Genomic DNA, 18,799 nt, shown 5'->3' with positions numbered 1-18,799 from the left:
CCCCCCCCCCCCCAACCTTACTTTTTAGGACACTACGGGCAATTTAGCATGGCCAATTCACCTAACCCGCACATCTTTGGACTGTGGGAGGAAACCGGAGCACCCGGAGGAAACCCACGCACACACGGGGAGGAAGTGCAGACTCCACACAGACAGTGACCCAGCCGGGAATCGAACCTGGGACCCTGGAGCTGTGAAGCATTTATGCTAACCACCATGCTACCGTGCTGCTCTTGAGACTGACCCGAGTCGGTGTGTACAATAGCCCCAGTTAGTCTTCCTGTACCCATCTACAAATACCGTGGTCTCTGTTCTCAGATCAAATGATCAGAGTTTGCAATTTGTGTAAAACTCCCCAGAACTACAACTCATGAACACATAGCTGTATCTTTTCGAACAAGGAACACTTAGTGGACTAAAGCACCTCAATGTTATTACTGAATGAAAGTATTAGTTAACAGTCATGTTAAGGTACCAAACGGTCAGTGTTGAAAGCACTTGCTTGACCAGCCTAAAAAACAATTCCCCTTTAATTATCTCCTCTCTTTAAATCACGTTCATATGTTTTGGTCCTGTCCAAAGCTGGAGGATTACTGGACGTAGGTTTTTAGGGTAATCTCTAAAGTGGTGCACTGGACCCAGGCCCTTGGGAGCCAACATTCGGGGTGTCGGACCAGTCGAGGTTGGAAACGGGTGCGGAGGCAAATGTTGTGGCCTTCGTGTGATCTGAAGGCGGATCCTGTTGGGATGGAGAGCAGCCTCTCCACCCTGTGCCCTGGTGTGGCGGGGGGACCTGCTGGAATTCTTGACTCTTGAGAAGGTTAAGTTTGAACTGAGGGGAAGGATGGAGGGGTTCTACAATTCATGGGCATTATTCATTATGCACTTTCAAGAACTGGTTAACATCGAACTTTAGTGGGTGGGGGGGGGGGTTGGGAAGGTTGGGGAGGAGGGGGTGTTGGGAAGGTTGGGGGGAGGGGGACTGTATGTGTTACTGGTGACTATGGATGATTCCTGATTCCTTTCTGTCATTTGTTTATGTTAACATCCGTCAGTAGTTTGGGGGTTGGTGGGAGGATGCAATTGTTGTTGATTTGGGGATTGATATATTCGTTACAGATTATTGCTTATTGTTGGTGGGTGTCAATTTGGGAGAAAATGTGAAAGAGGAGAACAAAAATATTTTTAAAAAAATTATCCCCTCCCATTGTAGACACATAGAGCAGCAGAGAATGAGAGAAATAACCTTGGCTGTGATTGATTGCAGAAGGATTATTAGGCACATCTATTGGCTTCTGTCAGCGTTCATGTAATCCAATGACATAAAAGGTTTTGATGGTGTGAACTAACTGTGGGTCTTTGGTTACCACACCCGGCATTTCTTGCCTGGGTACATCGTATTGCCTTTTTTACACTGGAAGGCCTCAGCAAAAGCTTCAAAGTTCTGGAGAGAGCCAATGACTCTGTATAGAGGGAAAAAAAGGACAGAACTTACATTCACCTAGCGCCTTCCATGGGCTCAGCAGTTCTCTACAGCCAATCAAGAACTTATGAAGCAGGGCATCTTATTTATTCCATATGTAAACTAGTTGATCACAGCAAGGAGACTTTTGGATGGAGTTCCTTTCAAGAGCAGATGCAGTACACATCTGCTCATTTGGTAAAACTGCTGTTCAACTTAAAATCTGATAACAGCCTGCAATACAACAGACCTGGCTTCTCCCATTATTTACATTTACATAAGCTATATCCCACTATGTTCCATGCCCTGCTTAGCTGGAACTAAACACCAATCCCTCATAAATTATCTATACTCCAGGGAATCTCCAGCAATCAAAACATGATTCCATTCGCCCTTTATCTGTAACCAAGTAAGTGGTTAAAATCAATAATTGTCTCACTCTTTTATGACTCCTTAATTACAACTTTGGCAGACACACGCCAGGTTCTTTAATAATATTACTGCAACAAACATATACCATAACCCAGGATTTTAATAACATTACTGCAACAGAATATATAATATAATATATAATAATTTCCACATTCATAACAATTTCAATACCTGTAGATTTGTGCTACGCAGCAGTACTGTTTACATCTACAACAGAGATTCATTGTGACTGTATATGGATGAAATCCTACATTTTGGGGCCACCCGCAAAGTGACTTCGCGTGTCGGGGGTATGAAGGGCAAGTTGGCTGTGGTGGATTGGGGAAATACATTAAAAGGTATGACGGTGGACAGGCAATGCCGAGCGTTTAAAGAATTAATACATGGTTTACAACAAACGTACATTTCTTTGAGGCACAACAACGCAACAGGAAAAGGGAGTCAATTATGGCTAACAAAAGAAGTTAAAGATTGTATGAAATCATAGGAAGGCTATGAGGATTGGGGGAATGTTATAATTCAGCAAAGGAGGACCAAGTATCTGATAAAGAAAGGAAGATAAGAATGTAAATTAGCAAAATACAGAAAAACAGACTGTAAAAGCTTATATAGGAATACAAAAAGGAAAAGATTAGGAAAGACGAATGTGTGTTACAGGCAGAGACAGGAGAATTTATAATGTGGCAGAGAAGCTATATAATTCATTAGACCAAAGAAAAACAAAATACAATGGGTGCGATTCTCCGCTGCCCACGACGGGTCGGAGAATAGCGGGAGGGCCTTCCCAACATTTTTCCCGCCCTCCCGCTATTCTCCCCCCCCCCCCCCCCCCCCCCACGGCCGCCCCACGACACGAATCGCTGCTCGCCGTTTTTTACGGCGAACAGCGATTCTCCCCAGGCCGATGGGCCGAGTTCCCAGGCCTTTACGGCCGTTTTCACGAACGCAAACACACCTGCTCTCACCGTTCATGAAAACGGCCGCAAAGTGCCGTCCCGGACAACCATAGCACCGATTGGCACGGCCGCACCGATCGTGGGCAGCGGGTCCGATACCCGTGCACTATTTGTTCTTCCGCCGCCCCGCAGGATCAGTCTGCGGGGCGGCTGAGGGGCATGACAGGCTGTGCATGCGCAGGTTTGACGCATATGCGTGATGACGTCATCCATGCATGCGCGGGATGGAGCCGTCCAACCTGCGCATGCGCGGCTGACGTCATCGTGCGCGTCAGCCGCCGTGACGCTTGGTGCGCGGGCTTAGCGGCGGTCGCTAAGCCCGCGATGGCGTGCTTCACGGGGCCGCGCTGCTAGCCCCGCCCGGGGGGGGAGAATCGGTCCCGGGAGGGGGCGCGGAGGCTGCCGTGAAACACGGCCAGTTTCACGGCAGCTTTTACGACTCGCTGCATTTGCGGAGAATCGCGCACAATATTTCTAAGTTTGCAAATGATACAAAATTAGGTGGTGTGTGTTTTGAGGATGATGCCAGGACGCTTCAACTCGATTTGGACAGGCTGAGTGAGTGGGCAAGAATATGGCAGATGGAATATAACATGGCTAGGTGTGAAGTTACCCACTTGGGAAGGAGGAACAGAGGTGCAGAGTATTTCTTAAATGGGGAGAGATTGGGAAGTGTTGATGTTCAAATAGACCTGGGTGTTCCTGTTCATAAGTCACTGAAATCTAACATACAGGTGCAGCAAGCAATTATGTTGGTCTGTATCACACGAGGATTTGAGCTCAGGAGTAAAGATATTTTGCTTCAATTGTGCAGAATTTTGGTTAGACTACATTTGGGGTATTGTGTAGTTTTGTCACCTTACTCAAGGAGTAATATACTTGCCAGAGAGGGATTGCAGCGGAGGTTCACCAGACTAATCTCTGAGATGGTAAGATTGTCATGCGAGGGGAGATTGAGGAGGCTGGGCCTCTATTCTCTCGAGTTTAGAAGAACGAGAGATGATCTTATTAAAGTGCACTAAATTCTCAAGGGACTGCAGGGTAGATGCAGTAAGACGTTGAGATTGACAGCCACCATCTGGAGCAGACTCGAGGGGCTGAATGGCCAATTCCTGCTCCTACATTCAAATCCAGCATACTGGGTCATCCCATGGACTTATTTTTGTTTAGTATTAGAGTGACCAGCCTCTGCCATCTCTGAAGGTTGTGGGTTTAAGCTTTGTTGAACTGACTGTCTCAATTTGCAAGCTGTTAAAGCTGAAGCTTGACATCACCTGACCATTACATCTCAATGAATATACAGTACGCAAATATACCATTCAGTCCACTGGTCTACATAAGTGTTTCTGCTCCACACGTGCATTCTCCCACCCTTCTTCATTACCTTATTTCTTCATCCTTCAAATGCTGATCTAGCTGTCCATTGAACGCATCAATATTATTCACCACAATTAATCCCCTTGGTTGCAAGTTCCACATACTACCACTCTCTGGGTCAAAATATTTGTCCTGAATTCCTATTGGATTTATTAGTTTTTATGTTATACATTTCAGAATGGGAGAAGAATTTCTGGTGGGCAGAATCCACATTCCCATTGAATTTCTAGTGGAAATGCACCCACAATGTTTGTTTAACCTTAAGTCACTGCATGTTCACTGCTTTCTGCTGATGTCCTGGGTGATTTGTGTCCATAGAGTAAATCTACCCAATGCTACACCCAAATCACCAGTTTTGAGTTCAAATAGGCTCAGGATTAAGACTATGAAGAGGAGAATGGTCATGCTACAAATTCAGTGCTTGCTCTTCCAGGCTGGAAGCAAAGAAACAGATATATTCTTTCCTCAGCCAGGTAATAACGGTACTAAACATGTTCAGTGCCTCAGTAAGTTGATGTGCATTGATACTAGGCAGCATTCTCTCTTTGTGACTGAACTAAAGGGTAGATGTTAAAATTTAATTTCCACATTGCACTGTCAATGAATCTCATGACTGTGCTGTATGCCCTGAGTGCCTGCCGGAGCCTCCTCTTGGCTGCCAATCAGCAGCACCATCCAAGGCTGCAGACTGGCTGTCCAACCCGGCGGAATTTCTCAGGCTGGAGAAGATATCCGTGGGTGGGAAGAAGGCTTTCACAGGACGTGGAAGCCATTCACCAACTTGCTTCAAGACCTGTTTGCAGCCATCAACTAATAATGGTCCGATTAGTAAGTTCATGGATGACTCCAAGGTTGATGGAGCGGCCGATAGTGTTGAGGATTGTCAGAGGATACAGCAGGACATAGATAGGTTGGAGACTTGGGCAGAGAAATTGTAAATGGAGTTTAATCCAGACAAATGTGAGATAATGCATTTTGGTAGGTCTAACATGGAAGGGAAATATACCATACATGGCAAAACTCTTCGGAATATAGAAAGTCAGAGAGATCTGGGCGTGCAGGTCCACAGATCTTTGAAAGTGGCAACACAAGTAGACAAGGTAGTCAAGCAGGCATACATAATGCTTCCCTTCATTGGACGAGGCATTGAGTATAAAATCTGGCAAGTCATGTAGTTGTGTAGAACCTTGGTAAGGCCTCCCTTGGAATATTGCGCACACTTCTATTCGCCACACTACCAGAAGGATTTGGAGGCTTTGGAGAGGGTGCAGAGGAGGTTTACCAGGATGTTGCCTGGTCTGGAAGGTGTTAACTATGCAAAGAGACTGAATAGACTCAGACTGTTTTCATTAGAATAACGGAGGTTGAGAGGTGACCTGATAGATTATAAGGGGCATGGGTAGAGTGGTTAGGCAGGCACTCTTTCCCAGGGTGGAGGGGTCAATCACCAGGGGGTGTAGGTTTAAGGTCCGTGGGGCAAAGTTTAGATGAACGCACCCAAGAAGAACATGGGTGACATGCAGAAGGGAGGAAATTTACAAGAGATGGGCTTGCAGGCAAATTAATGCCTGACCACATTGTACATAATCCACTGTAAATACGCATTTTGACTAAGCCTGGCAATGTAAATGTAAAGTCCGCAGGTGAAGTATTTTCATTAAGGGGGGTGGGGGTGGGGGGGGGGGGGGGGGGGGGGGGTTGTTACAGTCGTCGGTTGGAACTTCTTCTTTTGTTGATACATGTGTTGGTTTTGTTTGGCTTTGTAAATTTGTTAAAAGTTCAATGAAAAAATATTTTCAAAAGAGAAATGATTGCACTGTATGGACAGCCGTTACATACCTGAACGTCTGGGGACTGTGTTCACCCGTTTGAATTAATTGAAAGGCATTGTCAGGCTTGTGTATCGCACAGCATATCTGGTGAATATAAATAATTGTTATACAGAGCAGTAGCAGTTTTCATACATAGATGTGATATCTGATGGACTGAACGAATGAGTGAGCATGCAAACCAAATTATAGCTTTATATCAGCCAGGAATTTGGATGAAGGTTTCCTCCTGACAAGCTATTCCAGCAGCATGGGAGTTTGAAGGAGATGGATTTGAATTTGGATTATGAATAATGTTCTCAGTTTGTGCTACGACTGGGGGAACCTCGCCCGTTCACAGTAAGCCGGGAGCTTCAACCCTAGGCCACATGTATTTGACACCGTGGGCGTACCACTCCCAACTTGCTGTCAAGGAGTGAGTTTTCTCTAACAGTAGGAGAAATGGGGAAATCAGTCCTAAAATGAGAGACCAAACAAGTCTTGAAATGTTCACTGACTTAGAAATAAATTTGGTTCCTAAGATCCATCAGATTGGATGAGATAAGTCCATACCTGGGACGAAATTCTCCGACCCCCAGCAGGGTCGGAGAATCGCCTGGGGCCGCCGAAAATCCCGCCCCCGCCGTGGCAGAGATTCTCCGCCACCCGGGAAGTGGTGGTGTCGGGAATCTCGCCACTCCGATCGGAGAGGCCCCTGCGGTGATTCTCCGGCCCGGATGGGCTGAAGTCCCGCCGCTGGGAGGCCTCACCCGCCGCCGAGGTTTGAACCACCTCTGGAACGGCGGGATCAGCGGCGCGAGCGGGCCCCGGGGTCCTGGAGGGGGCGGGGGGCGATCGAACCCCGGGGGTTGCCCCCACGGTGGCCTGGCCCGCGATCGGGACCCCCCGCTCAGACTCCGGGCCAGTGCCCTGGGTGCGCTATTTCTCCTTCGCGGCCGCCACGGCCTTCGCCATGGTGGAAGCGGAAGAGAAACCCACATCGCGCATGCGCCGACCGGCGAAAGCCTTTCGGCCAGCCCCGCTGCCGGGGGCGCCTGTTTTTTGCGCCAGTCTTCTGGTGCCAACCGCTCCGGCGCGGGGCTGGCCCCCAAAGGTGGGGAGAATTCCCCACCTTTAGGGAGGCCCGACCCCTGAGTGGTTGGCGCCACTCCCCTACGCCGGGACCCTCCGTCACGCCGGGTAGGGGAGAATCCCGCTCCTGGTTGTGATACTTGGGAGACCTCTTTGTTAAGGTTCAACATTACCCCATTATATATAAAATGAAGGATTCAGAGAAGTCCAAAAATCATTTCATTAATCCCCACTTTACTGTTCTACATATACAGTGATGGCAAAGGTAAGAACCCTTCTTTAAAGTCACTTCACTTGGCCCCCATTACTGCCCCATGTGCCTCATTCTGCAGACTTAAACGCATGACAGGGCTGCCCCCGTATTACCTGTCCAAAACTAAGGAAGAAAAGTTGTTTGTGTGTCAGATCCAAGCCGGGCAGTTTCAATTCTTCACCTTCTTTTGTCACCCATTTTAAATAGGCCTGAAAAATACATGGTGAAGATAATAAAATCCAAACTGATGCAATGGGAAATGGGAAGAAAGAATATTCTTCTGCGTACAACATCCTGTCAAACTGCCCTCCCATGTAGTGGCCCTAACCTGCAATCACATGGTTCCCACAACAAGCAGCTGAACTACTTTCATCTGAATTTCCTTTTAAATCCTGTTGCGCTTGTTGACTCTCCTCTCCTGAAGCAGATGATTTGAGCAATTCCATAGTGCTGGCATCTGTGTGATACAATGTGTGCATAGATAGTAAGTAGTGGCAGGCAACCTGACCAGAGAGAATTGGGTGGAGTTTGTATCACAGCCCACAGTGATACTGTTCCCACCCATTATTCAAACAACTGGCTGATTTTATTTTAGCCTTAACCTGCATGGGTGAGACCAATTGTAGAATGTCCTTACCTATTCTGGCGGAAATGGACTAGCTCGGAGCTCTTTATAGTTGGTTTGGCACCAGGGTAGTGGAAAGTAAATTCAGTAGTAACTTTCAATAGGGAACTGGATAAATAATTGAAGAGGACAAACCTACAGCTAATGAGGGACGAGCAGGGCAGTGGGATTGATTGCAAGAGTAAAGCAAAGTCACCAATGATCATCACACTTCAGGTGAGAGGGCAAGGTTGTGAAGGCTGGGTCTACAGCCGGTTATGGGAATTGAACCTGTGCTGTTGGCCTGCAACACAAACCTGCGTTGGCCTGCGCTCTGCATCACAAACCAGCTGCCCAGCCAACTGAGCTAAACCGGACCCCAGGGATTGATTTGTTTTCCTCTTTCAAAGAAACGGCATGAGTGCTTCAGGCCAAATGGACTCCATCTGTGCTGCGTCATTCTGAGACATTGTAAACATCTAATGCAGCCAACACAATAATGCTTGTTAAAGCAAACTCAATCAAGCATGGCACTTAACAATGATCTTAAACAGAACTAGCCATGACTCTGCGATCTGGTATTGTCGATGGGGAGTGGCACTCACAGGAGTTTGTATAACCTGTGATTTTGTCTGTTCATTATACTGGTGGGGATTACAGAATCTGAAGCACAGTTAGTGGCCTTCCGTGCTGTACCTTGTATGCCTGTCTGATACCTCCATTGTCTGCGATATTTTCTCCCAAAGTACTGATCCCGTTCACCTGTTGTCAAAAGAAATTCCAGAATAAAGTGAAACATTGCATACCACGCACAGGAAAACAAACTGCCAGCTGCTGGCGACATCAGATAAAGGATGGGGCATCTTGAATTCTTTCTTCAATTATATTGTCTCTGAAAGACATGCACAACATCGTTCTCTAGATCAGGGAACCGAAAGGAGTTAGATTTATGATCGAAAACATTGCGACAGGCGCAGCTTAAAATGACTGATGTCAACAATAGAGGACAGGTACTGCCCGCCTGCCGGCCTCCAGTTAATACTTTAAAGGGAAGAATTAACTTGTTTAAAATGAATGGATTGCCTTCATTAGTCTCGCAGACATGGCGATGCAACCTGAACACCAGCATTGGTTCCCGGTGGTGGGCAAATGTAACACGGACTTAGAAAATAAATGAGAACTAATAGATCTGCATCAGGGCATTCGAAGGGAGAGGGGGTGAGTGATAGGACAGTCAGTTTCTGTGGCAAGCTTCCATCTCGGAGGTTTATGCCGTGGTGGTCAACTCTGTGTCAAGCATTGCCTGGGGTGGCTGTCGAGAAAGGAAGTGGGCTGAGAAGGTGTAACAATTCGCTTGGCCTTTGTTTTCTCTGGGCTTTCTGTTCAGCCAGCTGAACTTTCTCATTTCTGCTCACCTTTCCCAATGCCCTTCCAAACAGTCAGCCTCCAGAGGTCAGCGGCGTCAGCGACTGCCTCCCTGCTGTCAGTGTCACTTTCAACCGTCTTCATATCTCGCTGCAGAGGTCAGGGCACCCAGTAGATCGTGGTGCAGTGGCCAATGTACAGAAGCTCTTTGGGTACAGTGCTGTTATCCATCTAAAGAATGTGGCTGAGCGAACATAGCCATCATTGGCTCAGCAATGAGTGTTTGCTGGTGTAATTAGCATGCTGCAGGACTTCTGGACTGGTGAACTTGTCCTGCCAAAAGATACAGGGGGACTGTCTGAGACAGCAAAGGTGCAAACTGTTCAGCCTTTTCGCCTCCTTGGCATATGTTGTCCATGTCTCACCACTGTAGAGGAGTGCATTGCGGACGCAGACTTGGTAGACGTGCAGTTTTATGTTTTAGTCAGTTTGCTGTTGTGCCACACTCTATTACTCAGATTGGCTATAACAGCTGAAGCTTTTGCATTGTATGTGCTGATTTCAACATCGAGGTGACAGATTGTTGGTGGGTGTGGAGACCAGATATGTGAAGCTAGCAACCTCTTGTGTCACTTTGTCAATGCTGATCGATGGCAGTGTGGCAACATCCTGGACCATGAGTTCATCTTCCTGATGCTGATGGCAAAACCAAACATTTTAGAGGCGCGAGAGAGTCTGTCCATTTGCTGCTGAAGGTGTTCCTCTGTGTGGAATGTTAGTCCAGTAGCATCGCAATAGAGCACTCTGATGAGAACTTCATCCATCTTTGTCTTGGATCTGAGGCAGGCAAGGTTGAAAGGCAGCTTTCCATCAGTTTTGATATGTAAGTGGACACCCTCGGTCAATGACCTGAAGTCATATGACAGCAGCAAAGGAAAAAATATGTCAAAGTGTGTTGGTGCCAGAGCACAAAAATATTTGCTCCCACACGGGTTCTGATACTGCCCATCACAGATGACCTCATCCATCACATTGCCAAGGAAAGAGGTCACATCTGGCAGCCAGATTTCTCCAACAGCCAGCTTATTGACGATACAAAGATATTTTAAAACAGAGAAAGGTTACATAATTGGAGAGAGTTTGCAGTTCAGGAAGGTGGGTGTTGGGAGGATATTCTTAATATTCCCATCATTACAGGGGCAGCCTCCTTTTTGGGGGATGGGAATCCTGCCAGGGGCCAGCTGTGAATAGTAACGGCCAAAGCATCTGGAGCAGAAGGGAGGTTGGGGGTGGGGTAAGGCCCCATCAAAGCTTTAGCTTAAGGAGAATTCCAGAAAAGCATGTCAGTGAAGCAACATCATGATACATTTGATTTTGAATGGAGAGTGATTTGAAAGAAATTATTGCTCAAAACTCTGAAGAGAAAAAGTCAATAACATCAAAGGGAAATTATTGACAATAAAGTGAGAAAGTCACGTTAGGCTGGAAAGATGAAAGAAAACCAAAATTTGCATTCATATAGTGCCTTTCCCATCTGCAGGATGAGCAAAAGCACTTTGTAGCCATTCAATTTATTTTATAGTGTAGCTACCGCTGCAGTGAAGGGGGTTGCAGCAGCTAACTTACATACATCACGGTAGCACAGTGGTTAGCACTGTGGCTTCACAGCACCAGGGTCCCAGGTTTGATTCCCCGCTGGGTCACTGTCTGTGCGGAGTCTGCACGTTCTCCCCGTGTCTGCGTGGGTTTCCTTCGGGTGCTCCGGTTTCCTTCCACGAATCTCGAAAGACGTGCTGTTCGGTGAATTGGACGTTCTGAATTCTCCCTCTGTGTACCCGAACAGACGCTGGAGTGTGGTGACTTGGGGATTGTCACAGTAACTTCATTGCAGTGTCAGCCTACTTGTGACAATAATAAAGATTATTATTATCATCAAGGCTTCACGTACAATAATGAGATAATTTGTCTGTTATGGTGATGCCCAGGCGGCACGGTGGCACAGTGGTTAGCACTACTGTCTAACAGCGCCAGGGACCCGGGTTCGATTGCGGCCTTGGGTGCCTATTTGTGTGGAGTTTGCATGTTCTCCTCTTGCCTGCGTGGGTTTCCTCCGGGTGCACCGGTTTCTTCCCACTGTTCAAAATATGCAGATTAGGTGGAGTTACGGGATTACGGGGTTACAGAGCTAGGGCCTAGGTAGGGTGTTCTTTTGGAGGGTCAGTGTAGACTCGATGGGCCAAATGGCCACCTTCGCACTGTAGGGATTCTATGGATTCAATGTCTCATCACTATTGACTGACTAGGAACACTGCCCCCATTTACCAGTTGAGTAGGAATTCCACCACACGTACTGCTCCTTGCTCTCACTTGAGAAAGAATAAAACAGAGAGCGATAACACCATACTTACATTCTGTCCACCAGCCAAATCCCATGTGTAGTTTCCATACTGATGTACCATGCAACGCGATTGGTCATTGAAATTTGTGGCTGAGAAATTGCTCCACCCGTCATACAAGGTGCCATCTTTATCGAAATTTTTTCCTGGAGATTACACAATGTGATGAAGACAGTTTTTTCGTTTTGAAACAAGAGCCAAATTAAAATGTAGCTTTATGCTATTATGAAGCATAACAGACAATGTAAATTGACTTTTGCCAGGATGATCCTCAACTCGATGTTGATTAACACTCACAGTCTTCCAAATAGAGCAAATACTTTATTTTAAGTTTTTAAAAATAAATTTAGAGTACCCAATTAATTTTTTTCCAATTAAGGACAATTTAGTGTAGCCAATCCACCAATGTGCAAACTCCACATGGACAGTAACCCAGAGCCGGGATCGAACCTGGGACCTCGGCATCGTGAGGCAGCAATGCTAACCACTGCGCCACCGTGCTGCCCTGAGCAAGTACTTTATTGAGTAATGTTAACAAATAAACTGTGAGTTTGTTCTCTCTCCAAAACTTATACTTATACTAGATGTTAAATGAACAAGGTTGAATAAGAATTAACTATGATTAACTACACCTACACTCTGAGTTGTCTCTCTCTACCTCTGGTCACTAGTCACTGTCCACATGAAGAGGCGGATCTTGGCTTGAGACTGTCTTTTCATACCCATCTCTAGTGCTGCCACCTAGTGATTACTTAGCTGTTATGTCTGTACATTAACTCCTTGTGTACAAACAGATATGCAGATAACTACAAAAACTAACAATTCACGTAACAAGCCCGTCTTACGGGACTTGTGGGAGGAAACCGGAGCCCCCGGAGGAAACCCACGCAGACATGGGGAGAACCTGCAGACTCTGCACAGATAGTGACCCAAGCGGGAATCGAACCACAATTGTAGGGTATTAGTCATTTTCTGGTTTGTAGGACGGTCAGTAGGCAAGGAGCTCCCTAGGAACAGGCATTTAGGTAGTCTGCCCACTTAAATCATGACAAATCAGGCCACACCTCTCAGCCTGCAACCTATCAGAAGGTCAGCTGTAGAAGCAGGACTCCATTCATTTCAGAAGCTTGGCAGTCAGGCTGGCAACTTTATTTCTAAAACTAGTTGCATGCTTCAATGTCAGGATAAGAAAAGCAACAAAGCAACATGGGAAAAGTAGCTAATTGACACATCAGCAATGTCTTTTAACATAAGTCACAGGCAGATAACCAGTCTATTGATGCCCACCATTGTTATCAAATCCATGTGTTATCTCATGGCCAATCACCACGCCGATTCCTCCAAAGTTAAGTGCTTGAAGCTGCTGTTTATTGACGAATGGAGGCTGTAGAATCCCAGCCGGAAATACTGCAGGAAGCAAATAATCTGATCAAGCATTGGCTATCCAAAACCATGGAGATGTGCTGTTGCATACATAGCGTTGTAGAAATAATATGAAATACGGAAGAAAAAATAGGAAATGAAAAGTGGAATTATGTAAACATGAAAAAAGTTAACTCAATTCAGTTTGTGGCTCATTCTGGACTAGTTTTCAGACAGTAAATAGGAAGAGACTGTTTCCACTGGCGGGGGGCGGGGGGCGGGGGGGGGGGGGCAGTTTTCTTATTTTGCACAGCAAGTTGCTATCATCTGGAATACATCAGCTGAAAAAGGTTCAGTGGTAACTTGCAAAAGGGAATGGGATAAATACCCAGAAAGAAAAACAATTGCAGAGCTATGGGGAAAGAGTTGGAACAAGAATAATGGCCACCTTCTGTGCCACACCATTTTAGTATTCTATCTAATATATTGTCAAGTGTCAGTCCTGGCTGGTTGGTAGCTCCCTCATTTCAGAGACATACATAAGTTTTTAATTCAAGAACCACTTAAAGACTTTAACACATGATAGGCCCTGATATTTCCAAGCAATGATGATTGGTGGGAGGTAAAACATTTAAAAGGGGTAAAAGGAAGGGAAATGGGACTCATTGTATAGTTCACTGTAAGAGCTGGTACAGGCATAACAGGCTGAATGGTTTTGTCTATGCTGCATGACTCCAATTCAATATAGGATAAGGTGAAGCTGACCTAATTGTTTCCCAACAAGATGGAAACTCAGCTCTATACAAAAAAACAACAGAATAAAGGGCATCTTTGTGCATCTGCAAACGTGATGCAGCTCAGTGAGCCCATCTCAAATTAAATCAACTCAATATGCGAAATATAATTTAAATGGGAATCGAACCCAATCCAAAATCAGCTCAGTCTCTAGCTTCATACAGACTCAAGTCAATGCAAATCCAAATTAATATGGATTCAACTCCAACCAGGGGCGGGATTCTCTGTTGGCCACCACCAAAATCGGGGCATGCAATCGGGCGGCGAATAGCATTGGCGAATCGTGGCAGATTCTGGTTTGACGCCGAATCGCAATGCTCCGCCTCCCCTAAAATGGTGTCAATGCGACGCATGCGCGCATAGTTGAAACACCGTTCGCATATCTTTAGTGGGACCATCCGCAATTCTCCGCCTCCGATGGGCCGAGTTCTCAATGGTGCGGTCCATGTGTGCTCTCACAAGTAGTGAACCTGGCCTGGTGGCTGCTGAGAGAGAGAGAGAGAGAGAGAGAGAGGACGTATGGACAGTGTCCAGCACCGCCATACTTCACCGACAGCCATGTCGCTGGCCGGGGGTCTTCTGCCAGGACTGGGGGGAGTCGTGGGGGGTGGCCAGGAGGTGGACAGTGGCATCGCGGTGGACGGGTATGCAACACCATTACCTCAGTCGGCAAGGCAGCCATGCAGCTGTGCATGCCTCTGACAGCCCACTTTAAACCGGGTGCCCTGGGTTGTATAGGTGAGCCCATTGGGGCACCTCCGTGGGTGCCCTCTGGTGTCAGCCGACCCATCAGCTGTATGGGCGCGCCAGCACAACCTGTCCCATCTTTGCTGCCGCAATCAGTGTGTGTGTGGGGGGGGCGTATGGTCTACGCACGGCTGCAACTTGTCAGCCCTACAAGTGTCCATCATGGACCCGGCAATTCCCGCACCGTTTTTCATGGGTTTCGATGATGTTCTACGCAACGCTGGTGCCAGTCCCTTACCAGTAGCAGAATCGGTGCAGGCGTGGCACCATCCTTACCTGATCTGGCCTGGCCTACATGTGGCTCCAGATCCACGGCAATTTGGTTGGCTCTTAACTGACCCCTCAAGGGGGCAATAAATGCTGGCCCAGCTGGCGTCGCCGACGTCCCATGAACAAATTTTTTAAAAGTCAGCTGAGTGAAGCACATAATGAGTAGTGAACTTGAGACCTTTTTGTCTCCATGGCTCTGCTCTTCACAGCTTAAACAGCTTAAGCAGCTTAAACAGTGAGGGGAGGCTTCAACATTCACTTCCACAGTGAAACCAATATTAATTTTTCAGCATTATGACATACGTATCTGGTTTTTATTAACCGAATAAAGAGCCTTTACAGCTGCAGCTCCCACAAGCCATCTGAAATAAAGCAGAAGTCGTAGCGTGGGGTCAGAAGTATAACAACCAGCTATTATGTCTTTTATTTGCATTTATAAAAATTGAAAATTAACACGGTGAAAGTGATAATGGTTCAAAACAATAATGCAAAGGAGGGAGCAGAGAGCCAGCTTTATAACTATGACCCACAGCGACCTGATCATAAGGCGGCTTCAATGTTGAATTCTTTTAAATAGTAGGAGCTAAAGACTTGCAGGTAAATAAGTTTTATTTAAGTTCACAAGACTAAAGAATTGAAAATTCAAGCCAAGAAACGCCAGGCCCACTTGAAATTCCATTAGGAATGTATTTTCTCATAATGCTGGATGGGATGGTTGGACATCAAGGCCTGTCATTAAGCTGGTTCAAAGCAAGTTTGAAAATTATTTGGTAGCAAGTAAAATAAAGGTAATAAGGTTTATGGAGGGCAGCACGGTGGCCTAGTGGTTAGCACAACCACCTCACGGCGCTGAGGTCCCAGGTTCGATCCCGGCTCTGGGTCACTGTCCGTGTGGAGTTTGCACATTCTCCCCGTGTCTGCGTGGGTTTCGCCCCCACAACCCAAAAAATGTGCAGAGTAGGTGGATTGGCCACGCTAAATTGCCCCTTAATAGAAAAAATAATTGGGTAATCTAAATTTAAAAAAAAAAGGTTTATGGAGGCACAGGTGATTTTATCCTTTGGGGACAAGGTGATATGGCATTTTGTGCATGACAGGAATGTTAAGAGGAAGTCTTCTGGAAGTTTTACTTGGCCTTTCTGAAGAATTGGACTGAGTTGGTTGGAGTACATTGGAGAGATTAGGCATAGTGAGTCAAATGGCCTTTTGCATCTATATATATGTACAAAAATTCTTAGTACAAAAAGAGGTGTTAATTGCAGTAATGCCTAATAAGATTCTTTTATCCCACTTATGTGGCAGGGCCAGCCCACAAGTACCTTGTCTATCATTCATGTCTGAGCCAAGGCCACAGTCTTGTCAGGCAAAGCATTTATAGAAGAATTACAGATCAGCCCATTGTTACTATCAGCTGGAATTCATAATAATAATAATATTAGCGTAACAAGTAGGCTTACATTAGCACAGCATTGAAGTTACTGTGAAAATCCCCTAGTCGCCACACTCCGACGCCTGTTCGGTTACACGGAAGGAGAATTCAGAATATCTAATTCACCTAACAAGCATGTCTTTCAGGACTTGTGGGAGGAAACTGGAGCACCCGGACGAAACCCATGCAGACACGGGGAGAACGTGCAGACCCCGCAAAGACAGTGACCCAAGCCGGGAATTGAACCAGGGACCCTGGCGCTGTGAAGCAACAGTGTTAACCACTGTGCTATCGTACTTACATCTGTATATTGAGCAATTGGCAGAATTTCCCAACAACTTCTGCATTAAACCTGGGGTGAGACATTTTTGCTTTTACCAAAATACTGAAATAAAATTGGCAATTAAACTATAAAAGCTTTAATTCATGCACCCTCACATTCCAGCAAGCGTCAATGGATGGTGATCAGGACCACAGGCATTGGCTGTTACTTTCCTTCACATTTAATAAGGCCAATTCTAATACTTTAATGATTGTTCAGATTGTAAAATGTAACTCAGAGCAGATCGGGAAACAACCTGAAACATCCGTGTCTGTATGGCTTAGTGCTACACCAGTATGTTTAATCATTAGTAAATTCATGCAACTGTGTAGATTCTGAACCAGTCGGCTGCTGCTATAAGGATGCACATACCCCATTTAATGCAGTAAAAACCTTATGGCCATTCACAGGCGTGTTGTCCAGCTTTGAAACTGTGTCACGTAAAGAGATGTGAGGGCAGTTGACTAAACATTTGGTCAAAAGGGTAAGTTTTAAATAGAATCTTAAAGCAGGAGAGAGGGTGGGGGACGTGCATAGCTTTCGGGAGGGAATTCCAATGCTCAGAGCCCAGGCACCTGAAGGTTGGTACAGCCACTTATGATGCAGCAAAGGGATTCAGGGATGGGCATGAGGCCAGATTTGGAGAGCACAGAAATCTCAGTTGCGGGGCAGAAGGAATTTAGGAGCGAGGGAGGAATGGTTCCTTGGAGGGGTTTGAACACACGGACTTCTACTCATTTGACACTTACTGATCTGGATCCACTTTCTCCCGTAGTTTCCCGAAAATTGCCTGCGCTGTCGCCTTCAGATTTAGAAGGACATTTTCAAAGTATTTGTTCTCACTGATGTTTAGCTGAATAAAGTACAACAATTATAAGTCCCACAGTTTGTGACTTCTGTCAACGCATCCATAGATTGAATTTTGATGTGAATGATAGAGTTGGTATCACTAAAGTATAATCTGTAAAGACAATGCGACTGCTTTGTCAATCCACTGCGGTTTGCCACTCCAGAGATTTGAAACAATTGGTCACACTCGATAATCCTTCAGTGTGATATATTTTTGATAAACTGCATGAAATATACAGGCACATGCTAGTTGCTATGACACCTATTGTCAGCAAGTTGAAGAAAGCATTACAACAGGATCAATCTCCTTTTGGAACTCTGTAGTATGTATATTATGAAAGATAATGGATGTATTGGAATGGTTACAAGTCGCTGACCTCACCTCTTTGTTTGGGCACACTAAGAAATCTCACAACGTTAACGTCCAAAAGGTTTGTTTGGAGTCACACTTTGTTTGGATAATAGTTACAAACGGCCTGAGTTATGACATTACCGTAATCATTTATTGAGATCACTGTCTTGTAATCATTATTATCTTTCAATCTTATCATTCTCCATTGACATCAATTTAATTCTCTCATGTCCAAGAGATTTTTCCAACAATGGAAAGATGCATTCGGTTTCCCAGAATACACAACCAACTCTGGACGATCATTGGCAAAGACCAAGTAATCAATTGTCCCAAATTAAAAAGTGTAGAAGCCAATGGCATAAAACCGACATGGGGATAAAGGAGTGAAATCAGTTTAACTAAAAGGAACCTATCAAAACCACTTTGGAGAACAATGTGACCATTGGTCACAGGTGTTTAACAAAGTTGAAGATTCATTCGGCAAATTTGCTCTGAGGTTCTTCTCAGACCTCCCTGGGTTCCTGACAAAGATTCAAAAAAATACTTGCCCTGCACAACTTAAGGACAATATCTGTACCTGCAGACACTTGGGAGTCTCTGCACAGGGGTGCCATCATTCTGATCCCTCAACATTTATCAAGTGTTACGTCACCAGATGTCATACAGAATTGATTCTAGCTGGTCAACACAAGGGTATGTCCATCGTGGATCCATCGCATAGTCCATTGTACTCACGTGTTCATATTCCTGATCCAGTTTGGGATTGTTGTCCTCCAGTATGTAATCCGGATATCCAATTTTCTCTTTTATTGCCAGAGCCTTTAGGATAAACAGTTACAAAGGGATATTCAAAATAATGAACAAGACTCTGATGCTAGAATCCTTGCTCATTACCTACTGATATCTTTATGGTTAGGGTTAGGATTGT

General features: G+C 45.6%; 1 protein-coding gene across 1 annotated transcript in view; it reads right to left on the bottom strand.

The window, feature by feature from the left end:
* Nucleotides 1–1,013: 1,013 nt before the first annotated feature.
* mmel1 (membrane metallo-endopeptidase-like 1) overlaps nt 1,014–18,799 on the bottom strand; it is a 112,336-nt gene continuing 94,550 nt past the window's right edge. The window contains exons 15-23 of the mRNA XM_038773851.1: nt 18,607–18,690; nt 17,420–17,523; nt 15,223–15,281; nt 13,033–13,152; nt 11,758–11,891; nt 8,681–8,746; nt 7,494–7,589; nt 6,067–6,143; nt 1,014–1,463 (exon numbers count right to left, since the gene is read on the bottom strand). Coding sequence (XP_038629779.1) covers nt 1,364–1,463; nt 6,067–6,143; nt 7,494–7,589; nt 8,681–8,746; nt 11,758–11,891; nt 13,033–13,152; nt 15,223–15,281; nt 17,420–17,523; nt 18,607–18,690 — 840 coding nt within the window. The 3' untranslated portion in view covers nt 1,014–1,363. The remainder of the gene's footprint in view (nt 1,464–6,066; nt 6,144–7,493; nt 7,590–8,680; nt 8,747–11,757; nt 11,892–13,032; nt 13,153–15,222; nt 15,282–17,419; nt 17,524–18,606; nt 18,691–18,799) is intronic.

This window comes from Scyliorhinus canicula, chromosome 16 (assembly GCF_902713615.1).
Source record: "Scyliorhinus canicula chromosome 16, sScyCan1.1, whole genome shotgun sequence".
Lineage (NCBI taxonomy): Eukaryota > Metazoa > Chordata > Chondrichthyes > Carcharhiniformes > Scyliorhinidae > Scyliorhinus > Scyliorhinus canicula.
This window is presented reverse-complemented; position numbering and strand designations above follow the sequence as displayed.